General features: G+C 34.1%; 2 protein-coding genes across 3 annotated transcripts; both read left to right on the top strand.

Moving 5' to 3' along the window:
• The first annotated feature begins 1,486 nt into the window (after positions 1-1,486).
• Positions 1,487-11,036, top strand: LOC112055688 (cytochrome P450 4C1-like). 2 transcript variants are annotated; one of them, XM_052882572.1, is made up of 8 exons: positions 1,487-1,591; positions 3,606-3,716; positions 4,837-5,022; positions 6,077-6,125; positions 6,451-6,649; positions 7,428-7,579; positions 8,640-8,825; positions 10,661-11,036. In XM_052882572.1, the coding sequence occupies exons 3-8, from the start codon at positions 5,020-5,022 to the stop codon at positions 10,840-10,842; spliced, it is 771 nt and encodes a 256-aa protein (XP_052738532.1). In that variant the 5' UTR covers positions 1,487-1,591; positions 3,606-3,716; positions 4,837-5,019; the 3' UTR covers positions 10,843-11,036. The 2 variants fall into 2 exon arrangements, with proteins under 2 accessions (XP_052738532.1, XP_052738533.1); XM_052882573.1 differs by lacking the exon at positions 1,487-1,591 and having other exon boundaries at positions 3,549-3,716.
• A 2,910-nt stretch (positions 11,037-13,946) lies between these two features.
• Positions 13,947-26,890, top strand: LOC112055700 (cytochrome P450 4C1-like). Its single transcript, XM_052882660.1, has 8 exons — positions 13,947-14,106; positions 14,541-14,630; positions 15,009-15,119; positions 16,224-16,409; positions 19,945-20,143; positions 21,097-21,248; positions 25,249-25,434; positions 26,567-26,890. The coding sequence occupies exons 1-8, from the start codon at positions 13,947-13,949 to the stop codon at positions 26,746-26,748; spliced, it is 1,266 nt and encodes a 421-aa protein (XP_052738620.1). The 3' UTR covers positions 26,749-26,890.
• Positions 26,891-27,851: the final 961 nt, after the last annotated feature.

The following is a 27,851-nucleotide window of genomic DNA, read 5'->3' on the forward strand; positions in this document are numbered from 1 at the left end:
TCCTGGTCATGGTAAATGAACGATGATGTCAGACACTAAACGCATAACAAAATGTTAAGAAAATCTGTGAAAATTAGTATACCTATTAGTACGAGAACCGGCATAAGAAATGTATACCTTCATCTGTTATTTAATTTGGATAACAAATAAGTGATCGAAAATATTCACATTGACACATTCTATATACAACCCTACTGGATGTGTACTGTTTACCAACAAATTAAAAAAAAACGCCTCACTTCCGGCTTTCTGAGCGTCTGGTTCCAGCTATACTACACTCATCAGCCAGATCCTCAACACTTATCAAGTTCGACTGATACTGCTTTGTCATGCCGAAGCAAGGTCAGCATGGAGTGCATCATGTCCTGGCGAAAGTTGTCTTGCGTTTCTGAGGTGTCAAAGTTTGTCAGACAAGCCGCTTTTATTAAGTACACATAAACGTGTCCTTGAACAATGTATCCATCCATCCATCCATCAGATAAGGCACGTATTTTGGTTGTGTCTGAAAAAGGAGACATTTCATTGGCAACAGGCTTTGCAATCACACAATCTGGGGATGGTTCTTGATAGGACAACGCTTTATAAAGCAGTATGCTGACCTTTGGGAGTCAAAGTTTGCGAGCCTCATGTCTGCCCCTGTGGTAGTCGCGTGGATCAGTTTGGTCATCATGGACTCAGTTGCAGCAGAATTTAACTAGGAAATTTAACTAGGCCTACCTATGTGCAATGTGACATTGTGAATATTTTCTATCATCATTTCTTATCGTAATTACATAACAGATGAGGGTATTATTTCCTAGTCCGGATCCCGTACAATACAAGAGTATAATATAATCTCAATATAAGAGTAGACTTACTCATTCTACGCTAGTACATTAAAATAAAGACAAGCTATCTATTCAAAAATGATTTTATTCATATTGGTTTTAATAATTGCAGTCCTCTGGACTGTACATTTTAGGTTTAAAAGAAGAAGATTGTACACATTGGCATCAAAAATTTCGCGTTCAAAAGATGAATTACCATTTATTGGCATATCGCACAAATTAGTGGGAAACAGTGAAGGTATTTCTTATTCTAATATATATAGGTATTCTAATATTATAAAGAGGTAAAGTTTGTGCTGGCTAATCTTTGGATCCACTGAACTGATTTGGAAATTCTTTTACCAATAGAAAAGCACTTTATTTGTGAGTGTGATAGGCTATTTAATCCCTGTATTCTCACGGGAACGGGAACTACGTGGGTGAAATCACGGGACGTCGGAATTATACTTTTTTTCATATCCTATATTTAACTTATGAACCTATTAATAAGCGAGACTAAACCTGTAGTCCGTTCTTGCATTGCAAAACACTGATCTATACAGCTGGGATATCCCAATAGGTAATAAAAATAAATAGAGTAATAGCTACGCTTGTTCTGGCGACTTTTGGCGCGTAGCTACCTACTAGGATACGTAAAATTGTGCACGGTGAGCAATTGTTCAATACTTTTTCAGATATAATGAATACCTTTAAGCAATTCAGCTATGAAGCAATGAATACCAATGGCGCACTTGGAATTTGGATTACCAACCGTTTTTATTCAGGTACAAGCACTTAAGCAGTAAGATTATTAACATAATTTTTAATTAATTAAAACGGTAATATTTCAGAGCGAAAATCTAAGATATTAGATTTAGAAGATTATCATAAACTGTCCTACAGGCCATTCACTAACTTTGACTTTATATTAATGGACATAATACGAAATTAACCAACTATTAACAGCTAATGTTAGTAAAATACGAAAAATACGGTTGTTATTGATTTGATGTTAATTATATTAGGCTAACATACCTTAAAATTAGTGAATTAGCCGGCTGATAGACACTGTTCTGTCACAGAACACTTTATATGATGGTACAGATGCTCATGATGGGGATAGTATTTTCTAATTGTGGGAATCGAACCCACGACAATGGAAATATGCTTTACTCATTTACCTTCTTGCTGTTGCTACCTTCGCAGTCTTCTGGTTAGCGGGTTTAGGGTGATATTTTTTTAGTACCTATGTAATTATGTATGTCATTGTCAATGTGAACTCACTAACATTGACAATGACAATTAACGGACGCTACTACTCCGAGGACACTGAGAAGAGTATTAAGAGCGCGCAGCGCGTCAGTACGATATGGATAAAATTCGAAGCGCAAACGAGACGCCGAATTGTGACTTTCACGTGAGTGAAAAGCACGGAGCGATTGACGCGCGACGCAAATTTTATGACGTGAGCGCCAAAACGATTTTTACCTAATTGCAAGTAAATTAAACAACAGAACGAAAAACAAAATGGCCATGTTCAAGATATATAACTAATTTTCTATACAAAACAAAAATTTAAGAAAATAAGTTTGCTTTTCCTGAGATTTAAAGCAAAATGTGAGCAAAACATGTATTTTTAAAAAAAATAAACTATCGAGAAAAGTTTTACAAATTGTGTATTTTGTATAGTATAACGAAGCTGTCACTTTGAAATATAATTTACCCAAATATCAGGCTTCTAACTATTCCAGAATCTGAGATCCAGAACCATTTGTAACCACCAAATTACATATTGCACACTCTTAAAGTGTCAACATCGATTATGGTTGGACTTATGGGGATTCGAACCCTCGGAGTTTAAACCGGCACCTTTGCCGTTGGAACTTATTGCTCATTTGAATAAAGTCGTACGTTTTTATTGGCACAAAAAACCTTACCATTACTCGTTTTTCACTAAAATTAAAGTGCTATTATAGCGTCTAATTTATAGCGTCGGGAATATTCAATAGTTTACATCACAAAACTTAATTTTCGTGTAGTACATGGAATATTAGGATAATTAAAATAAATTACAACCAAGAATTAACAGTATATTAATAAATGTATAATAAATAAAAATTGAATCAATGGAGAATGTTCTCTATTTTTAAATGTTAGCTTTTTGTATTCTCCGTTGAAAATAAAAAATACTCGTGAAAGAATTATTTCGATACGTTACTTAGTTCCCAAGATACAGAAAGTTAAAGTGAGCGCGCTGCGATCAGCCCTAATTTAACGCCGTGAGGTCTAAAAACTCTCGCAACTGTATGAAAGTCCTTCATTTTCAATGCTACAAACTTTAAATTTAGCAGGGAGGTTTTATTGTTTGTAGACGTTCGTTACAAACAAATTTTTGCGACAGTGCCAGATTTTTCATTAGAGCTTTTATGTACACAAATACACTAGTTTTTGTTTTATTTGAAAATACCAAATAGTTATGATTTTACATGCGTTCAAAGTTCGCTTAAATATCGGCTTCCGCTAACAGTCGTGATATTGTACGTGACGTCATTGCCCGACGCTTTCCCAGCCGGTATAGCCAATTTCGTACTTCTGCCTTACCTACTGACGAACTTATGGTTAGAATTGAATAATTCTTTTTGTGTTAAAAAGCCCATTTAACGAGGAAGGCTATAAGCTACATAACATCATACCAAATTCAATTCAATAATGCATCATACCAAATCAGGTGCTGGGTAGTTTAAATATCACGTGGCTTACACATCGTATAATAAATATTAATAAATGTTAAATTGTCAGTAATGGTGAATCCCATGGATTTGGAGGTTGTGTTAAAAACTTGCTTGGAAAAGGATGATCTACTTAGATTTACGCAAGATGTTATCGGTAATGGCAGTATATTTGCACCTGGTAAGTTTATATTTCCAAAAACAATTGCTAGGATTTATTCTATAGGTTAACGATTGCATTAGTCTTTTTATGTTGTCTATGATTTTTCCAAGAGAAATAATTTACATAGGTATAAAAATCAATGCCACTTTTCGTTGTTATCTTAGAACTCATAAACGAGCTCACTTATTCGAACCAAATGTTTAGGCTTTGTTCGGACTATTTAGTAGATGGCTTATGTAAAGTTTGCACAAAAATCGGTTGTCATTTTATCATATTTTTTGTACCAAATGAATTCAGAAATAGGGTAGGGGTATGGTAGAGATAGGGTATGGGTAGTGTGGGGGTAGAGTAGGGGTAGGGTAGGGGTAGGAGTAGGGTAGTGTAGGGTAGGGATAGGGAAGAAGTGCACTTAAGTCAAAGCGAAGCTTGACCGGGACCGCTGGTTGATAATAAATACGAATAGCAAAAACCCAAAGGAAATGAGATATTTACAAAAAAAGCGAAAATAAAAAACGATTTTTGTGACCTTTGATCTTGTAATTTAATATTTGCGTACACCCTACCATATGTAGATTTTGAAACAACTTTTAGGGTGTCAATATGCAAGTTTTTACATAGTTACAGCTGGGTATCTCGAATTCCGAGATTTTTACCTAATTTAAGCTTAAATGACTGGATAGTAGTCCAGGCAGGCCTATTCGCTGCTTCAGAATTCGGTGCAGAATCTCATCGATTTTTATTTCGACTCCATTCGATTTATCTCAATTTTAGTCTCATTAATATTTCGATGGCGATAATCTCGATTACAATTTTCTTAATTTTATTATTTTGATAAAAAATCCATAATAAGTATACAAATATTTTTGCAGAACTGAACGAAAAAATAACAAGAACTAAAACTGAACTAAGTTAAAACTATTTACTGTAGAAGATATGTCTGGACACTTGGACAGTAGTTAGTAAAGTTTACAATTTCACGAGCAGCATAATAGAGTAGCTGTCTACTAAAACAATCTTTACAATCATAATAAAATCTATTTATAGTTGTGTGGCAGATCATAGTTATAAAAAAAAATCTATGTGATAATTATACGAGTATATTATTTGAACTACCTTAATTTTCATTTTGATATTGTAGTACCAATTTGGAGAAGTCGTAGAAAAGTTATAGCAGCAGCTTTAAACTCGAAAGTTGTTGACAACTTAATTGAAATTCGAGCAGAGCAAAGACAAAAACTTGCACAAAAATTGTCTAGTATATGTGGACCTGAACCAGACAACATTTGGCCTGTTCTATCAGCTTATACTTTAGATTCCTTATATGGTAAGTCATCTCGCACTAATTTAATATATAATTTTCTATTACACAAATATTAGGCATAGCAGCTGCTGCAGCAGCTGTTAATCATAAAAATACGGGGATACGGGAATATGGGCATAAAATATAGCCTATAGTACTCGTGAATAGTGTGACTTTCCTCTAGTGAAAGAATTTTTCAAATTGGTTCAGTAGTTTCAGAGCTATTATAATGCAAACAAACAATCAAATCTTTGCTATTTATAATATTAGTATAGATATTATAAATTTGATATTTTTTAGAATCAATGATGGCGATAAAGATGCAGACGAATGAAAATATACAAGTCACTACATGTATGGAGTTTCTGTTTAATGCCGTCATGTATAGAACGTTCCATATATGGCTGCATCCAGAGTGTTTGTTCAGATTATTCACACAGTACACCACATACCAGAAATATCGTCAATTTTTATATGACTTAATAGATAAGGTACCTACGCAATCAAAGAAAACAAGTGATATCAATGCCAAGAAACTAATTAAATTTTATTTTGTTAACCCTCGACGCAAAAAAGGGGTGTTATAAACCCTTTTTTATTACTTCGGCTTACTAAAATCGTCAGACACCATGAGCGATTATTCTGGATTAGTTCATTCAAAATAAGTAAAAAAATTAACTGCGCTCGTGGTTCGATAACAGAAATATAAGGGTTTTATTTTGTAACTTAGAACCCTCCCATTCCTTTACGTCACGCTCAAATCGTCAGATTTTCGAAATGCACACCTTTAGCCATCAACTCACCTACCTTATCTTAATTTGACGTGCTGTTTGGGTATTTCTGATGTTAGTTATTTTTTGGTTGCCCTAAACGTACCAACTAATATCAAGAGCTCATACTTAGTGTAAGTACTGAACAACGTGTCAGGTATACTTCGTTACGTTCATCTGCCGCCCTCGAGTAATTGCGAAAATCTCCTCTTCGGCATCCCTACTACGACGATTATTTACCTCTAACAACCTCTAAAGTACTCGTAAAAAGGCAAGAGCAAAGATATTCACCTATTATTTGTTTTCAGAGTATCTGTAAGATAAAAAATGAAACACAAAGCAAAAAGCATCTTCATGGTATGTTATCAATTGAATCATTTTGTACGTTTTTTATAGTGCAGTAAAATTTGAAAATAGCAGTAATGCTTGTAACTACAATGAGTAAACAAAGAGTTCTGTAAATAATATTTACAAATTTGCTGATAAAATGGTTCTGAAGTTTCAATACAAGACAAAAATTTTATTTCAACGTGCATTCCAACTTTCTTCTTCAAAATGTATAAAATTATTCAAATAAGTTTTTATCCATTACTCGTGATTACGGGATACTCTGTATGTAATGTATTTTATCGAGTAACAATTAGCGAATATGGCTAATATATGGCGAAATATTGTTTTACAGACTTTTGTGATAAACGGAAATCTATCGTTGAGTTAATGATTAACATATCCAGCGGTAAAAAGCAATTTACAGATTTGGAACTTCGTGAGGAGTTCCTTGTTATAGCTGCAGCAGGGTCTGACACCACTGCGGGTACAATTGGTTTTACCCTTATGTTATTAGGAAAATATCCAGACGTCCAGCAAAAAGTTCATGAAGAGTAAGTTGAAGTTTAGATATCACTAGTTGGTAAGACACTAAAAAAACTAAAGGTACAATTATCGTTATACCTTTAGTGTTTTACTTCATAATTCAGTTTACCAAAAGATAAAATAAAAAGACTTTACTGAACTTTTACTGTCAAAATTATTTAAATGTTTATACAAAAATACTAAAATAACAATTAATTATTACATAGTCAACAAGCAACAAATACTAGCCTGACGTCCGCGGCTACGTGTGCGTAAAAATGAGATTTTCAAAAATCCCTCGGGAGGCATCGATTTTGCGGGGCAAAAAGTAAAAGAGAATGCCCATCCCCGGCCCTGGCCTACCTTAACAACTCGGCAATTTATTTATATCTAAAACAAACTTGATAATTCTACTTTATCAATTTTTTATATTATAAAAGTTCACTATAACGTTTTACGACATTTTGACCTTACAGCCTGAATTTTGCGATATTTTATGAAGATTTATGATTGGTTTGTTTGATCGTTGTCTTCTTTGTTAAGCTTGTTGGCCAGTGGGCATTCTCCTTTATCTATTGCTCAATAACCCCCTCTATATTTCAAAAATAAAAAAATCGGTTCAGCCGTTTCAAACATTAGCCCGGACAAACAAACAGACAGGCAGACGAAAATTTAAAAAATCCTTGTTTGTATTTTGGTATCGTGTATATAACACAGTTAATTGTGAAAACGAACAGTTTTTATGTATTTTTGTATTGATAAATATTTTAAAAACATAAACTTTCAACAACCAATTTATAATTTTAGGATGGAAGAAGTTTTCGGAGATTCTAAACGTCCATTAGAGAAGGAAGACTTACCTAACTTAAAGTATTTAGAGAGAGTTGTGAAGGAGTCTTTAAGGTTGTTCCCGCCTGCGCCGTTTATATTGCGAAAAGTGGAAACAGATTTTACATGTCGTAAGTATGTAAAGGTAGTTATACCAACTGACCCGGAAATCGTCGAATATGGGTCGATGGTAAAAGGATGAAAATTTTGGGTTACTTTACTTCTACCCTAACTCTAACCTGCCCTACCTGACGCCTACGTCTACAGGTAGGGGCAGGGTAGGCATCTTACAACCTTACAAACTTTACCTCTATATACAGGATGCCCCGTAAATATTACGACATAATTTACAGGGTGACGGCTGAAATCAAGGCCTATTAAAATGTGTGTGTCTGTGTGTGTGTGTGTATGTGTGTATCGGCGCAGCTGTTAGTGTCACATCATCATCATAATTCACGGTTTTTTTACAATTATAAGTTGTTTCATTTTAATATTGCATGTACTTTTAACGGTCACAAGCAAAAACAATGTGTTAGGCAAAGTTGTACATCTAGCTTAAAAATATGCTCGTTTAATACGGACTGACAAGACATGACATGACTGAATTAAAAAAATACGGTAGGTCTGTGGCCTCCCTTTATATATTTTTCCATGAAGCTGGCAATTATGAATTCTTTAAAATTCAATTCAAAAAGAATTCTGAACTCTTTAAATTATGCAATTTGAATAAAAATTAAAGTTTAGTAAAATAAAATATAATACGGCTGTTACTTTTTATCTAGTGTTTTATGTCCATCAATGCCCGTAATCTTTTTTTCAAAATAAATGAATATTGCTTATTATGTTGAATGACCGGGCTGAATGACATGTCATTTGCCTAAAAAAAACAGTATTTTATCGAAATTGTTTGAAATTGTTTTGCATCACTAATATATACAAATGTCAGTTGAAACGTCATAAGGATCATCATTCATTATTCATAAACACTTGCTATTTTATTCCGAATTTTAGTCTAACATATATTGCGTTATTTTAGTAGGCCTTGATATCAACTATCAACCTATAAACTATGTCGTAATATTTACGGGACAGCCTGTATAGTAGTAGTACTTTGTACATATTGTATCTTAAAGTGAATTATGCCAGCAGTAAGGATGTTATTTAAATTTAATACATGCCCAATATTTTTAGCGTCAGGCCTGATTATTCCTAGTGGTTCAGGGATAATGGTTTCGATTTTTGGAGTTCATCGCGACCCCAAGTACTGGGGTCCGGACGTAGAACACTTCGACCCCGACCGGTTTTTGCCTGAACGATTCAACTTGCAGCACGCCTGTAGCTATATGCCATTTAGTAACGGGCCACGAAACTGTATTGGTAAGATATGTTATACTATAATTATAATTTAATCTTCTATCTATACCTCTAAGGAGTTATATTTGTTATTATTTATTATAAAAATTGTTTGGTGATGTTTTTTATAATATAATAATTAATATTAACGTTGTTTATGTAATTACATATTGAATCGCATATTTTAGTAAAAGATTTTCATAATTTTTATTTATAATTAATTATAGGATAGATTGTTATTAGTTATACTAAAAGTTACATTGACTGTAAATATTTAATAATTAAATTAAAATATCCTTTATTAAATTTAATATTCAGTAAAGTTTAATTATTTTAAACTGATAGCTAGATGACGATAATAGTGCAATTATGATATAGGTGCGGTAAGTTGAAAATATTACAGCCGAGGCAATATTGCCTCGGCCAGCCGGAGCCGTAGGCGAGAGCTACGCACGTATGTTATACGCACGTATGTCACACAATGTTTTATTACTTATTTGCGAGGAAATTAAATAAAACACGAACATTCCTAAACAAATAAATCATTAATCACTTGTTAATATTAATATCATGTTTTGTTTACACAGTGTTTTTAGCACTGAATAATGACTTCAATAGCACTACAATGAGCTTGACTTATAATCTTAAGAAAGTTCCATGAAATGGGCTAAACACACTCTCTGAAAATGAATTTACATCTTTGCTTCTTTTCCACATTAACGCTTGTAAATCGATCGATTCGGTCGATTTTTCGGCCAAAAGACTTTGAGACATCTGGCGTTGTCGAATTAATAAATTGATCACTACATGCCATTTTCAAATAATAAGTGCGCGTCGAGTCACGCGCAGAGTAGGGTTCCGTAGATTAAGTTAGCGCTTTAATCCCTTATGGAATGCACAAAAATACCGATAACCATACCCCTATGGGATAGGCGATAAAAAATTCATTCTCGCTTTACATGTAAGGAAGGATTTTTTTTGTTACCATTTTATAGACGAAATTAATATGCACACCCATAACAAATTTAATTTTTCTAGTTTTAACAAACTCTGAGTTATCCTACTGATAACTTCATTTTTTTATTTAACAACGGAATTACTACGAAATTTTCGATTACCAACTACGTTTATATACCGCTATATACGCCTATGATTAAAGAATAAACTATTATTTATTATCTCCCAAAGTTAATTATAGTCATAAAATGTTGACCACTTTTCAACATATGAACACTTCGCTAAGTTTTAAAAAAGTGGCGATCGTTTTTACAAAGCTATTCATTCCTATAGGACGTTTGATAATGTTTATTACCACACCACGGGTAAACCGTTCTACATTTTTTTTTAAATTTTTAAATAGTTCCGTGGCTATAAAAATTCAGACTTTCATATAAAAAACAAAATATAGGAGGCCATACCGATAAAAAATCGAGGATTGTATATTATTTTCCAAATTTTATTAATTATTCTTTTATTTATTTTATCATGGTCGTAAATAAAGTATTGTATGTATGCCTTTGCATGTATGTTTTATTATAGGCAAGGATATTAAATACTGTTAGATGTCTTACTAGCGCAAGAAAAATGAGGCGCTCAAAAGAGGAAATTTATAGTCAACTCAATGTTATTTGTGTTCTCAAACGAACGTTATTTAAACAAATAATACGTAAATATCGTCTACAATGTCGAGTTATGTGTTCAGGAAGTGTAAAAACTATATATTAATAAATATTTAATAGAAATATTAAAGACAAAATTGTGCATGACTGTGTGCTCTCAGTGCTTTATTCGGATCATTTTTTGCGGTTATTTTGTAGGGACGTAACCGATCTATAGTATAAAATTATTATTGATTACAGGTTATAGATATGGCTTTGTATCAGTTATGACGGCACTAACGTTCATATTAAGAGACTTTAAAGTTGTAGGAGAACCAGAAAAGAGGCCTGTTCCTAACATAAGGCTCAAGTTGGAGGTGACAATGAAGGCAGTTGAAGGATACAATGTTCAGTTGGAGAAAAGAATACCTACCCAAGGGTGACGGAATAACTAAAACTAAAATTCTGTATGGAACAATGATTCGACGAATTCATTGTAAATCTTATAATTATGCACATAAAATGAATAGGTACTTATGTCTTTTAATATCGTTATAATTCGGCTTTACAAATTTTAATACTTTTTGGTAATAATAGGTAGGTTCTTACGGTGGAAGTGTTTTAATAAAAGGTTTAACATTCATGAGTCTTGTATTATTTCCATGTACCTAAAATAAAGTTCTTCTGTCCTTAAGTGTCTCTAACTTTGAAAGTGGCAGTTCGGAACAACTTATTGTTTTTAACCCGTACCACACACTGAGGTTTTAGAACCGGGAGGTGCGTCGTCTGCCAGATCTTAGATCTTGCCTTGTATAAAAATACTTGTAGAAGAATAAAAATACTGTTTGTTAATTCTGTTTATATACTTATGCCTGATGGATGCCCAAGATCGGGCAGTGGACGAGATTGCGTCGGAAAGTGGACCCCACATAGTGGGACCACGCTAGGAAGAAGACAAACACAAGCATACAAACACAGTACAAACATCATTCGAGCCAGGTTTCAAGTTAATCCGCTCGAGTTGTACAACTTTTGACGGCCTCCGTGGCGCAGTGGTATGCGCGGTGGATTTACAAAACGGAGGTCCTGGGTTCGATCCCCGGCTGGGCCAATTGAGGTTTTCTTAATTGGTCCAGGTCTGGCTGGTGGGAGGCTTCGGCCGTGGCTGGTTATCACCCTACCGACAAAGACGTACCGCCAAGCGATTTAGCGTTCCGGTACGATGTCGTGTAGAAACCGAAAGGAGTGTGGATTTTCATCCTCCTCCTAACAAGTTAGCCCGCTTCCATCTTAGACTGCATCATCACTTTGTGTAACGCGACGTGACAACGAACGATGTAGTTTTTTTTTTTATTCTTTACAAGTTAGCCCTTGACAACAATCTCACCTGATGGTAAGTGATGATGCTATCTAAGATGGAAGCGGACTAACTTGTTAGGAGGAGGATGAAATCCACACCTCTTGCGGTTTCTACACGACATCGTACCGGAACGCTAAATCGCTTGGCGGTACGTCTTTGTCGGTAGGGTGGTAACTAGCCACGGCCAAAGCCTCCTTGGACCAGCCAGACCTGTCTGTATGTTCGCGCTATTCTCTGGTTCTACTGAACGGATTTTGATGCGGTTTTCATAAATAGATTAAGCATAGTTCGGGGCAACATAAAGGTTTGTTGTTTCATTAATATCGGATATATAGAAAATAAGTTATCTTGAAAAAACCGAATTGCTCAAATTGATTCACAGGCGTTATTTGGAGAAACGAGTTTTCCACTATAACTGTGTACTATCGATATTAAGGCACATAATTATTCTACACTCAACAGCTGACCAATTTGTTTGTTTATTTGGTTGAACGCGCCAAGATAATCTTAGGAACTACTTGAAAGTTCAGGTTCAAATTGAATAATTCTTTTTGTGTTTAAATAGTCACATTGTCTGCTTTTTTATCGTATAATGAATGGTATGAAAGTTTTAATACTATTTCAAGCAATAACTACTTATTAGATTGACCTAAAAGGAGATCATTCATTTTGGGCCTTTATGAAAGTGCCGGCCAACAAACAAAAATAGCACGAATTTGGCGCAATGGCTAATAAATACTTCTGTCAAATTCTGTACATAGAAAATATATTGAAAATATTTATTAGAGGGCATTATACAATCGATACAAAATATTTCTTTTCTATTTCTTGTCTGTCTGTCTGTCCGTATTTGTTGACCGGGCATCGCGCTGAAACTACTGAATGAATTCAAATGAAACTTAGCACGGTATGAGAACATAATACGGAGCAGGTTAAAGTATACTTTTTATAACGAAAATAAAATCAGAAGGCGGTGAAATAGGGGTGGAAAGTTTGTATGAAAAGTCCTCCATTTTTAAAGTTACAGTTATAAAAACTTGACCATAAACCATGAAAAAAATGCGAAATGTAATTCAAGAATTTTTAAAATTCAACCCCTGAAGGGCTAAAAAGGTTTGAAGTGAAATAAAAATCAGTCATTTATCAACTAATATTTGTTTTGTAATAGGGCTTCCGACCGTGGCTATGGCTGAGCATTTTACCCAAGCGCAAAAAACACGCAGTTTATTGTACACCAGCCTTCGGCCGGGGGTTGTGATTTTGTATTTTTCATATATAAAAAATTCGAAAATGTAAATAGAAGGGGCGAAGGGTTTGAAAATGTACATCGATTTTCATGCGGAAGAAGTCGCGGGCATCTGCTAGTAATTAATAATATGTTATTTATTTTGTCTTACATGTGAAAGACTTGTCAAATTGGGCACTGCCTTATATCTACAGTCGGTTCAAAAACTGCTCAGAGTTACACATAAAAACGTGGGACAAATAACTAAGTTTTGTTTCTTAAACAGTGGGCTGTTATTTTTTGCTAACAAAACAAAGAGCAGAAGTGTGACTAATTTATGTGATAAGTTGATACAATTGTATTTAGATAACTAATTCTTGTGAGAATTGTCGTATTGGTCTAGGAATCGGCATTAGAAATTGATACCCTCATCAGTTATTATCAGTGATAAGAAATACATGATAGATAACGTTTACAGTGATATGTAAAAATCAAATACAATCAAATTAAACATAATATAAGCTTTCATTTGACATATTAGACGACTAAATAACTGATGAGAATTATATAAATAACATTACTCATCTGTTTATACCTGGAAACCCTACAGTTGCATTGTGAAAGCAGGTAATATTTACTTTTTCAATTATTTTGGGTATATTCTATTAACTAGTATATGATTTTTTAATAAATAACCCACGAGGGAAGAAGATTAAATAAATTAAAAAAATATATTTGATTATATCCGGCCGCAATTTAATTTTGTAACCTATGTGCAATGTGGCGATGTGAATATTTTTTATCATTTATTTATTATCCCAATTAAATAACAGATGAGGGTATATATTTGCTATGTTGGATCTCCTACTATATAGGCCTAATATAACAGTAGATTTACTCATGCTACGCTAGAACCTTAAAATAAAGACAAGCTCTATCATCTCTAGCAAATCTATTGAAAAATGATTTTATTCATCTTGGTTTTAATAATTGCAGTCCTCTGGACTGTAGATTTTAGGTTTAAAAGAAGAAGATTGTACACATTGGCATCAAAAATTTCGCGTTCAAAAGATGAATTACCATTTATTGGCATATCGCACAAATTAGTGGGAAACAGTGAAGGTATTTCTTATTATATATATTCTAATATTATGAAGAAGTAAAGTTTGTGGAGGCTAATCTTTGGATCTACTGAACCGATTTGGAAATTCTTTTACCACCAGAAACGCACTTAATTTGTGAGCGTGATCGGCTATTTTATCCCTGTATTCTCACACGGACGGGAACTACATGGGTAAAACCACGGGGCGTCAGAATTATACATTTTTTTTTATATATTTCTCTGAAATCATATATTTCTTAAGTACCTATAGTAAGCGCTATAACTGTTCCGCTCTAGCATTGCAAAACACCGATCAGCTCGATAGAAGATCATACAGCTTGGTTATCCCAATAGAGCAATAGCTACGCTTGTTCTGAGCGGACTTTTGGCGCGTAGCTACCTACTAGGATACGTGAAATTGTGCACGGTGAGCAATTGTTCAATACTTTTTCAGATTTAATGAATACCTTTAAGCAATTCAGCTATGAAGCAATGAAAACCAATGGCGCACTTGGAATTTGGATTTCTGACCGTTTTTATTCAGGTACGAGCACATAAGCAGTAAGATTATTAACATAACTTTTAATTAATTAAACCCGTAATGTTTTAGGGCGAAAATCTCAGATTATAGATTTAGAAGATAATTATAAACTGTCCTACAGGTCAATTCACTAACTTTAACTATTAATGGACATAATACGAAATTTACCAACTATTAACAGCTATTGTTAGTAAATGTCAAGTCACGTGACTTGATATTGGCTATATCAAAATTGAGATTAAAGATAAAAAATGTCATGCAATGTATTACTTTGTTGGAACCGCCTTCAAAGTGATCAGAAGGTTGATGGGTAGTTTAGATGTCACGTGGCTAAACATACACACATCGTATAATAAATAATAATAAATGTTAAATTGTCAGTAATGGTGAATCCCATGGATTTGGAGGCTGTGTTAAAAACTTGCCTGGAAAAGGATGATCTACATAGATTTACGCAAGATGTTACCGGTAATGGCAGTATATTTGCTCCTGGTAAGTAAGGTTTAGAAATATTAAAATGTAATAGTGTTTTATTTTCTATTTTATTAGGTAATAGGTACGTTTTAACTCTGCTATTTTTGTTTATTATTATACCTATATATTTTAGACCTATTCAGTATTCGGTGCAGAATTTTATCGATTTTTATTTCGACTCCATTCAATTTATCTCAATTTTAGTCTCATTAATATTTCGATGGCGATAATCTCGATTATAATACTCTAAATTTTATTATTTTAGTAAAAAACCCATACAAATAGTTTTGCAAAACTGAACGACAAAATAACTAGAACTAAAACTGAACAAAATTAAAACTATTCACTGTTTAAGATATGTCTGGACACTTGGACAGTAGTTAGTAAAGTTTACAATTTGAATAGCAGCATAATAGAGTAGCCCTCTACTAAAACAACCTTTACAATCATAATAGAATCTATTTATAGTTGTGTGGCAGATCATATGAATGAATGAATGAAATATACTTTATTGTACACCAAAAGTAATAATAACAGGCAAGAAATTAACTTAAAAACTAATGTACAATTGGCGGCCTTATCGCTAATGAGCGATCTCTTCCAGACAACCAATCGAAAAAAGAGAAAATAAATACAAGGAATAATGCATAAAGACGGGTGTACACATAAAAAGAGAAGTAGAAGATATATTACACTTAGATAATAATATATTAAATCAAAATCAATATATTTATATATATATGAACACATACGAATATACATACATACCTACCAACAATGACATATATTCCTACATAAATAAGGATACATACAAATATATATATATATATATATATATATATATATAACATAAGCATACATACGAAAATTTTATTTAAATAATTTAGATGTAAAAAGTAAGAAACAAGACAACATCAACAATTTTTTAAACATGAACAAATAAATTAAATCATTTAAACGAAAATAAATACGGAATGATAAAAAGGTCAAGGAGGAAAGAAGTGCATATTTACCAGTTGTTTGAAAGAAGCTAGAGAGTATCATAGTTATAAAAAAAAATCTATGTGATAATTATACGAGCATATTATTTGAACTACCTTAATTTTCATGTTGATATTGTAGTACCTATTTGGAGACGTCGTAGAAAAGTTATAGCAGCAGCTTTAAACTCGAAAGTTGTTGACAGCTTAATTGAAATTCGAGCAGAGCAAAGACAAAAACTTGCACAAAAATTGTCTAGTATATGTGGACCTGAACCAGACAACATTTGGCCTGTTCTATCAGCTTATACTTTAGATTCCTTATATGGTAAGTCATTTCGCACATTAATTTTCTAATACACAAATATTAGGCATAGCTATTTATCATAAAAATACGTGGATTCGGGGATAAAATATAGCCTATAGCCCTCCGAGATATTGTGGCTTTCCATTAGCCTAAAAGAATTTTTCTAACTGGTTCACTAGACTACAAGCCCTTGAAAAAAAAATACCTGTGAAATGAATCAAAGTGAATAACGCTTAGAAGGCTGTTACTATGTCAGAAATGACCTCTGAGCACTATGCCGTCACTTCTGAGCGGTACAAGCGAGTACGCGAGTAGCGGTACAGGTACAAATTATGAGGTTTGTTACATATAAAATAACAATAATAATCTTTGAAAAAACTACTTTTATAAAATCTTATACATTTCGAAAATTTCCGAATTTTTTTGAACTATAATTTTTGGATAGCATAATTTTATTTATTTATTTATTTGTGACGCTTGCTTTCGCATAGGCTTAAATAGCGGGTGGTCTGAGTGGGCCGGGCCCATCCTAGAATAGTAAAGTGCCCACTCTAGAATTCCTGGCTACTGATTTAAAATTCTTTGATGGACGCGAAATACAAAATATGCAAAGATAAATCAATAAAATCAGTCGACCCGTTTCAGAGGCAAGCGTTCACAAACATTGTAAACGATATTTCTATAATGAGTGTCGACTCTGTACAGCGGTATGTCAGGGTTTGGCCCCTTATAGTGGGCCTAGGCCCACCCTAGGAAATAATCCTAGATACGCCAATGCTTTTGGCGCTGGAAATGTGTACGGCGTTTACGGGTAAAGTATCTGTATATTATGTGCACAAAAGGAATTACACAAATGCCAGTAATAAATGACCTGTATTGCGTCTGCAACTGTCGACGAATCAAAAATTTGTACTGACTTCTGGTAGCACTACTTTAGTACGGCACTAGGATTTTCGACATTTATTTTTAATCATCTTTAACACTATAACAAAGCCGTACATTAATAATTAGTCGTAATTCATCATTTGTACCTACCTGAAAAATTTCATTTATTCGGGTTCTCACCTGTAACCCTCAGAAGTGACGGCATAGTGCTCAGAGGTATTTTCTGATATAGTAACAACCTTCTAAGCGTTATTCACGTTGGTTCATTTCGCAGGTAATTTTTTTCAAGGCCTTGTAGTCTATAATTTCAGAGCCTTTTTAATGCAAATAATCAATCAAATCTTTGCTCATTATAATGTTAGGACAGATATTAAAAAAACGTTTTTTTTTTAGAATCAATGATGGCGATAAAGATGCAGACGAATGAAAATGTACAAGTCACTACATGTATGGAGTTTCTGTTTAATGCCGTCATGTATAGAACGCTCCATATATGGCTGCATCCTGAGTGGTTGTTCAGATTATTAACACAGTATACCACATACCAGAAATATCGTCAATTTTTATATGACTTAATAGATAAGGTACCTACGCAATCAAAGAAAACAAGTGATATCTACACCAAGAAACTAATTAAATTTTATTTTGTTAACCCTCCACACTAAAAGGGGTGTTATAAAATTAACTGATAGGTATGTGTGTTTGTCTGTCTGTGGTACTATGGCTCTTAAATGGGTGAACCGATTTGGATACTTTTTATTTTATTTCATAATCCAGTCCAGCGAAATCGTTTTAATCGTTTATGACATATTTGCTCGTTAAGTATTTCACCAATTTCAATATCGTAATATCGTCATTACGCCCATGTGCCGTAATGTAAAGTAAAATGCACAGGTGCCGTAATCTATACTTCTATACTAATATTATAAAGAGGAAAACTTTGTTTGTATATTTGTTTGTTTGTAATGAATAGCCTCAAAAACTACTGGACCGATTTTAAAAATTATTTCTCCATTCGAAAGCTACATTATCCACAAGTAATATAGGCTAAATTTTATTTTTGAATAAAATAGGGTTCCGTGAGATATTTGGGTTTTTCGAACACAAGGTGTAAAAAATCAACCAGAAAAGTTATTATTTTGCGTACACTGCCTACACTATAAAAGATAGAACCATAAAATGTTCTAATTAATTGTAGATATTATAAATATCTACAAAAAAGTCCGCGAAACACTATACCTATCTATGTCGAGTGTCGAGTGAGGCACAGCAACTTATTATATATAGTTGATTTTTTACACCTTGTGTCCAAAAACCCAAATATCCTGCAGAGCCCTATTTTTTTCCTAAAAAAAATTTAGCCTATGTTACTTGTGGATAATGTAGCTTTCGAATGGTGAAATAATTTTTAAAATCATTAGTTTTTTTGGTATTGATAACCAGGCCAACATCATGAGCCCATTTACACAATGTGTTGAAATTGGATTGCATCACTTGCTCAGCCACCTGCATGTTTCTATCTGCCGCTATGAGACAAGTGTCATCCGCGAATTGAAGAATTTTTAAAATCGGTCCAGTAGTTTTTGAGCCTATTCATTACAAACAAACAAACATACAAACAAAGTTATCCTCTTTATAATATTAGTATAGAAGTATAGATTAGAACATTTTATGGTTCTATCTTTTATAGTGTAGGCAGCGTACGCAAAATAATAACTTCAACAACAACAAATATCTCACGGAACCTTATTTTTTCCAAAATAAAATTTAGCTTATGTTACTTGTGGATAATGTAGCTTTCGAATGCTGAAGGAATTTTTAAAATTTCTGATTCTCTGCGTGATCGAATCAGAAATGAGGAGATCCGTAGACGAACCAAAGTCACTGACATAGCTCAGCGAGTCGCGTAGTTGAAGTGGCAACGGGCAGGCCACATAGTTTGAAGAGCCGACGGACGTTGGGGTCCCAAGGTGCTGGAATGGCGACCCTGCCCGGAAAGCGCAGTGTTGGTCAACGCCCTACTAGGTGGACCTCAAGCGGGGTGCAGGGAGCCCCTGGATGCTGGCGGCTCGAGACCGTTTGGAAGTCTATGCAAGAGGCCTATGTCCAGCAGTGGACGTCCATCGGCTGATAATTAAATGAATGATGAAAACTGGCTGTTTTAGTGCATTTGTCTAAAAAGTATCATCTAAAGTACTCGTAAAACGGCAAGAGCAAGTTGTTCACCTATTATTTGTTTTCAGGCTATCTGTAAGATAAAAAATGACACACGAAGCAAAAAGCATCTTCATGGTATGTTATCAGTTAAACCATTTCGTACGTTTCTTAAAGTGCAGTAAATTTGAAAACAGCAGTAATACTTGTAACTACAATGAGTAAACAAAGAGTTCTGTAAATAATATTTGGTATAAAACTGGTCTTTGCAGTTACAAATTTGCTGATAAAATGGTTCTGAAGTTTCAATACTAGACAAAAATTTTATTTCAACGTGCATTCCAACTTTTTTCTTCAAAATGTATAAAATAATCACGTAATCACGAGTAATGGATAAAAACTTATTTGAATAAGTTTTTATCCATTACTCGTGATTACGGGATACTCTGTATGTATGTAATGTATATTATCGAGTAACAATTAGGTACGTTATGTCAGGCTAAATATTGTTTTACAGACTTTTGTGATAAACGGAAATCTATCGTTGAGTTAATGATTAACATATCCAGCGGTAAAAAGGAATTTACAGATTTGGAACTTCGTGAGGAGTTCCTTGTTATAGCTGCAGCAGGGTCTGACACCACTGCGGGTACAATTGGTTTTACCCTTATGTTATTAGGAAAATATCCAGACGTCCAGCAAAAAGTTCATGAAGAGTAAGTTGAAATTTAGATATCACTAGTTGGTAAGACACTAAAAAAACTAAAGGTACAATTATCGTTATACCTTTAGTGTTTTAGTTCATAATTCAGTTAAGTTAAGTTTACCAAAAGGTAAAATAAAAAGAAATTAAATATCACGTGTCTCAATCGGTGAAGGAAAAACATCGTGAGGAAACCTGCATACCAGAGATTTACCTTAATTCTCTGCGTGTGTGAAGTCTGCCAATCCGCATTGGGCCAGCGTGGTGGACTATTGGCCTAACCCCTCTCATTCTGAGAGGAGACTCGAGCTCAGCAGTGAGCCGAATATGGGTTGATGACTAAAATAAAAAGACTTTACTGAATTTTGGCTCCATTGTAACTTTGACTTTTTTTAATGTCAACATTATTTAAATATTTATACGAAAATACTAAAATAGCATTTGAATGGTTAGATATAATAATATAATGAAGATAATGGATAGCATGGATTTTGCGGGACACAACTACTCAGCAATTTATTTATATCTAAAACAATCTCGATAATTTTATTATACCAATTAAATCATTACTTTATCAAAAAAAAGTTCACTACAATGTTTTATGACATTTTACATTCAAGCCAATTATTTAACCAGATCCTTATTTTTACATCAAATTATCATCTCCGTATACTTTTTATGGGGTTATATAAAAAACCGGAGTTCCAGGTGTTGTATTGGACGGTGGGCATTCTTCTTTGTGTTGCTCAATATCCCCTTTATCTTTCAAAAATAAAAAATCGGTTCAGCCCTGACAAACAAACAGACAGACAGACGAAAATTTTAAAAATCCTTGTTCGTATTTTGGTATCGTGTAAATAACACAGTTAATAATTATGAAAACGAACACTCAGTTAATTTTATGTATTCTTGAATTAATAAAGGTTTTTTAAACATGACCTTTCAACTACGAATTTATAATTTTAGGATGGAAGAAGTTTTTGGAGATTCTAAACGTCCATTAGAGAAGGAAGATTTACCTAACTTAAAGTATTTAGAGAGAGTTGTGAAAGAGTCTTTAAGGTTGTTCCCGCCAGCGCCGTTTATACTGCGAAAAGTGGAAACAGATTTTACATGTCGTAAGTATCTAAAGGTGGTTATACCAGCTGACCCGGCAATCATCGAATAAGGGTTGATGGTGAAAGGATGACAATTTTGGGTTACTTTACTTCTTCCTTAACGCTACCCTGCCCTACCCGACACCTTCGTCAACGGGTATCTGCCGATGGACGTCCGCTGCAGGACATAGACCTTTTGTAGGGACTTCCAATCATCACGATACTGAGCCACTTGCATCCAGCGAATCCTTGCGAGTCGCTTGATGTCGTCAGTGCGGGGTCACCATTCTAGCACTTGGGGACCCCAATCTCCATCGGCTCTTCTAACTATGTGCCCCGCCCATTGCCACTTCAGCTTCGCAACTGGTTTTTCTGCGGATGTCCTCATTTCTGATTCCACCGATAAGACCCACCGTAAGAAAAGAACCAAAAAGTTCTCATGCCAAACACTTAAGCTGGATTCCGAAAAGGCCTTAGTACCATAGACCACATCCATACGCTTCGGCAGGTTATACAGAAGACTCAGTATAACCATCCACTTTGCTTAGCGTTTGTGGTTAAGAAAGCCTTCGATTTGGTGGAAACTGGGCTGTGCTAAGGTCGTTGCAGAGATGCCAAATTGAGTACAGGTACATCCAAGCGTTGAAGTGCTTCTACGAAAACGCCACTATGTCAGTCCGTATAAAGGATCAGACTACGAGGCCAATTCAGTTGCAGCGATGAGAACGACAGGGAGATGTAATCTCTCCAAAACTATTTACCGCCGCATTGGAGCACCTTTTAAGCTTCTGGACTGGGACGGACTAGGCATCAACATTAATGGCGAGTACATCAATCAACTGTGGTTCGCGGAGGATGTAGTCATAATGGCAGAGACTCTGGAAGACCTGAGTACCATGCTCAATGAGGAGGCAGAGGTTCTCAAGAGGTGGGCCTGAAGATGAACATGGCCAAAACGAAAATAATGTGTAATGCTCATGTATCGCTCCACCCATTTATAGTTGAGAACGCTGCACTCGAAATTGTACACGAATACATATACCTAGGACATATGATCCAGTTAGGTAGATCCAATTTCGAGAAAGAAATTGAAATTGAACCGCCGAATTCAACTCGATTGAGCTGCATTCGGGAAACTGCGCCACATCTTTTCGTCTGAAATTCCTCAGTGCCTGAAGACAAAAGTCTTTATACAGTGCGTGTTTCCAGTGATGACCTATGGTTCCGACACTTGGTTGCTAACTATGGGCCTCATAAGAAGGCTCTGAGTCACACAGCGGGCGATGGAACGAGCTATGTTAGGTATTTTACAACCTCATAAACTTTACCTCTCATCTACAGGATGTCCCGTAAATATTTCGACATACTTTACAGAGTGATAGCTGAAGTCAAGGCCTACTAAAATAACGTAATGTATGTTAGCCGAAATTTTACGGTTTTTAAGATAAATTGATTTTTGTACAAAGTACAATAAATCCTTCAGTGCAGTTTAGTCGTTCTATGTGGTGAAAAATTACTCAAGCGTTGAGAATAATACAAATACAAATCTTTATTGGTTGAAAACATACAAGGTTGTATAAAAATCATTGTTGAGACCTTCTCGGTGGTATATGTGACAGAAAGCCTCATTCTTCCTTATCCTAACATAACATCTCTATGTATGAATCTATAAAGATATATTTATACATAGAGATGTTATGTTAACACACACATGTTTGTGTTTGTGCGTGTATGTGTGTGTGTGTGTGTGTGTGTATGTGTATGTTTGTGTGTGTCTCGGTGCAGTTGTTAGTGTCACTTCATAATTTGAAGCACTTCAACCCTTTTATAATTTATACCACGTCACGTCACGGTCACGGTCACGGTTATTTTACAATGGGGATGATGACTAGGTTTGAATATATTGATTTTTATAATACATTCGGATAAATAAGGTCAATGTTAACTAATTTATACATAAAAAGCAAAGATTAACTGGATATTTGCAAAATAAATAAGATTATAAATTTTCAAAATCTATTAAAAATCTTTTATCGTAATTAGATAAAAGTTCATACAGTTTTAGCTTCCTTACATTAAATGTGACATTTTTTAATATTTGAACTATAAACATAAACGCACAAATAACGAAGATATTAGTAATTTTGTTTGAACGCCCATACAAATTAACTATCACTAAGTGCCTACGACGTCATTAGTTCGTGCCATTTTGTATGGGGCGTTTTTCAGGGGTCCGCGGCAGCGTCGCAAATCTGACCCTTTAAGTCCCTGTAGCTCCGAAAATAATGATCGCAGATACCCTGTTACTTTTACAAAATTGCTTTTCTATTAGCATACTCTTAATTTATATACAATTTAAAAAACAGTCATCATCCCTATTATAAGTTGTTTTATTATATAAACCTATTTTAAATTAATTGAATGCCTTGAAATTGTCTCTTACTAAAAAATGTACGTACCTGTTTATCATTTATGATAGTACTTATTTCTTTATGTTACAGGTATCAAAAATTGTTGTTTTGTTAATTTTTACAATTACATTTAAGGTGTTCCGTAAATATTGCGACATACTTTGCAAGTCGATAGCTGACATCAAGGCCTACAAAAATGTTAGTTTAATGGTTTTTATGTTATATTGATTTTGTACATAATAAAAAATTAATTATTTTTTTAATAGTTTTTCAAGTAATGACAGATTATTTTTTCTACTGCAAAGTAAGTTTTTACCAAAAAACGGGACTAATTATTTTTTTAGGTGTAAAGCTTTTTTGTATGTAAGTTTAACGGTCACATTTAAAAAAAACGTACTAGGCAAAGATTCACACCTAGCTTAAAAACATGCTCATTTAATAAGAATTCCAAAAATGTATAACATTAGTACGAAGTGACGAAGTGTTTGAAAATACTGTAATTAAATATTACAGTATTTTCAAACACTTCGTCACAATGGCTATTTTCGTTTCGTTGATTATGTAAAAATCGTTACTTATTAAAATTTGTTCATGTCACTTAAATAACAAAAGAATTTATATTAAATCATAACAAATAAGTTTAAATGACAAAAATAAAAGTAGATATTTACCCTTTTATTCTGCTACAAGTCTGTCCGTCCGTCCCAACTTTGTCGTGAATCGATTCTGGTAATACTTTTTTTGTTGGAAAGGAGATGTTCCGAGGGTGGTTTAATTTACTGATTATGAAGTCGGTTGTATTTTTTTTACATTTTTTTTTATTTTTAAAGCATAATTCTGGGTAGATTTTTAATGTATTCCAGTTAGTTTGGCTGATACGCAGTATAGCCGAGTTTCTATACAAAAGACCGCATTCTCCATTACCTACATAGTTTTTATTACACTTTCCATGTATTTTTTGTAATTTCAACTGCTTATCGTATGATTCAATGTAAATTCTTTTGTTATTCAAGTGACAGGAACAAATTATAATACGAGTATATAACGATGCATAATCTACCCCTTTCGGAACTAAAATAGCAATTGTGACGAAGTGTTTAAAAACAATGTACTAATATACCTTGCATCTTTAGAACCCTCATTAAATGAGCATGATATTAAGTTAGGTGCACAACTTTGCCTAGTAGGTACATTGTTTTCAACGTACCTAACCGTTCCGTAAAAGTACATACATTAAAATCCGTTTAACGTAAATAAAAGTAATTAGGCTCGTTTTTAGGAAAAAAAGTCACATTGAGCTGAGACAACTTTTCAAAAATAATTACCAAGCATATAATCAACGCTTAAGTAATTTTTCAGCACATGGTTCGACTAAACATTGAAGGTTTACCTACCTTCAATGTTTTTGTATTTTGTATATAAACCAATATAACTTAAAAACCGTAAAATATTGGCTAACATATGTTGCTTTATTTTAGAATGCCTTGATGTCAGCTATCAACCTGTAAAGTATGTCGTAATATTAGTACTTAATACAGACTGGATCTTAGAGTGAATTATGCCAGCAGTAAATATGGTATTTAAATTTAATACATATATAATATTTTTAGCTTCAGGCCTGATTATTCCTAGTGGTTCAGGCATAATAGTTTCGATTTTTGGAGTTCATCGCGACCCCAAGTACTGGGGTCCGGACGTAGAACACTTCGACCCCGACCGGTTTTTGCCTGAACGATTCAACTTGCAGCACGCCTGTAGCTATATGCCGTTTAGTAACGGACCACGAAACTGTATTGGTAAGATATTTACTTTAGTTATAACTAGCGGACGCCCGCGACTTCGTCCGCGTGGAAATCAATGTAAAATTTCAAACCCTATTTCACCACTTTAGTGTTGAATTTAAAAAAAAATTTGAATCACATTATATTTTTTTTTTTAAGATTAATGAACAAATTTTTAAAACTGCAACTCTAAAAATGATGGACTTCCCATACCAACTTTCAAGCCCTATTTTACCCCCTTCTTATTTTGTTTTCGGAATAACAACTATCCTATAACATTCTCCGTATTATAGTCCTAAAGCGTGCTCAGTTTCATTTGAATTAATTTAGTAGTTTCAGCGTGATGCCCGGTCAACAAAAAATACGGACAGACAGACAGACAAGAAATTGAAAAAAAATATTTTTGGATTCAGTGTCGATTATATAATACCCTCCAATTAAATTTTTTAAAATATCTTAAATGTACAGAATTTGACCTGTTACAGTTTTATTATAATCATAGATATATAGATTTAATCTTCTATCAATACCTCTAAAAACTTATACTTATTTGTTATTATTTGTTGTAAAAATTGTTTAGTGATGGTGATATTTTTTATAATAATTAATATTAACGTTGTTTTTGTAATTACATATATGTTATGAATCGCATATTTTAGTAAATGTTGTAGGTAAAGCTTTTTATAATTTTCATAATATATAATTATTATGGGATACATTGTTATTGGTTATACTAAAACTAATACTGTCTGTAAATAATAGCAATTAAATTAAAATTTATTTTTTTTATACAATATTTGGTAAAGTTTGATTATCTTAAACTGATAGCTAGATGACGATATAGTGCATTAAGATATAAGTGCGGTAAGTTGAAAATTATTACAGCCGAGGCAATATTGCTGGCCCGAGCCGTAGGCGAGAACGCACGTAGTTGTAGTAGTAGGTACAAAAATTCAGGGTATCATATAAGAAAAAACTAAATCTAGTAGGCCACGAGGCTCTAGGAGGCTATACCGATACAAATTCGAGGAGGCTATGCCCAACGACAATACTTGTATATTATTTTCCAAGTTTTGTCATTTATTATTTTATAGTGGTCGTAGAAAAAGTCTTTTATGTATTCCACTGCATGTATGTTTTCTTACAGGTAATAGATATGGCTTCATAGCAGTTATGACGGCACTAACGTCCATATTAAGAGATTTTAAAGTTGTAGGAGAACCAGAAAAGGGGCCTGTTCCTAACATAAGGCTCAAGTTGGAGGTGACAATGAAGGCAGTTGAAGGATTCAATGTTCAGTTGGAGAAAAGAATACCTAGGCATGGGTGACGGAGTAACTAAAACTAAAATTCTGTATGGAACAATGATTCGACGAATTTATAGTAAATCTTATAATTATGGACATAAAATGAATAGATACTTATGTCATTTAATATAGTTATAATTCGGCTTTACAATTTTTGATACTTTTTGGTAATAATAGGTAGTTTCTTACGGTGAAAGTGTTTTATTTAATAAAAGGTTTAACATAAATGAGTCTTGTATTATTTCCATGTAACTAAAATGAAGTTTTCCTTTTTCCTTAAGTGTCTCTAACTTTGAAAGCGGCAGCTCGGCACAACGTAGGTATTGTTCTTAACCCGTACCACTCCGAGTGGTGGTGGATTTACAAAACGGAGGTCCTTGGTTCGATCCCCGGCTGGGCAGATTGAGATTTTCTTAATTGGTCCAGTTCTGGCTGGTGGGAGGCTTCAGCCGTGGCTAGTTACCACCCTACCGACAAAGACGTTCCGCCAAGCGATTTAGCGTTCCGGTACGATGTCGTGTAGAAATTGAAAATGGGTGTGGATTTCATCCTCCTCCTAACAAGTTAGCCCGCTTCCATCTTAGACTGCATCATCACTTACCATCAGGTGACAATGTAGTCAAGGGCTAACTAGTAAAGAATAAAAAAAAAGGCTTTTAAGCCGTGAGGTGCGTCGTCTGCCAGGTCTTCGGCTTCCTTAGATCTTGCCTTGTATAAAAATACTTGTAGAACAAACATATGATTTGAGTTTTATCGAATGTGAGTTTACGTTACAATAGGTAGGTAATTAACACTGGAAAAAACACCAAAACTTCGTTCTATCGTCTTCTGCTTGTTTATTCTGTTTATATACTTACTTGATGGATGCCCAAGATCGGGTAAAGTGGACGAGATTATGTCGGAAAGCGGACCTCACATAGTGGAACCATGCTAGGAAGAAGAAGATACTTACGCCTGAGCTGATTGACAAACAACTAGCCGAAATCGCTGAACGTACAAATTCGCTGCATACGGAACGGGATTAGGAGGACAGAGCGGCGACGATATGTGGTTTTGTGTATAACTCGTGCGCAATAACTTGACACCTAGCTACCAAACATACTCTTTATACCAGAGTTCCCCCAAA

Source organism: Bicyclus anynana, chromosome 7, assembly GCF_947172395.1.
Source record: "Bicyclus anynana chromosome 7, ilBicAnyn1.1, whole genome shotgun sequence".
NCBI classification, from domain to species: domain Eukaryota; kingdom Metazoa; phylum Arthropoda; class Insecta; order Lepidoptera; family Nymphalidae; genus Bicyclus; species Bicyclus anynana.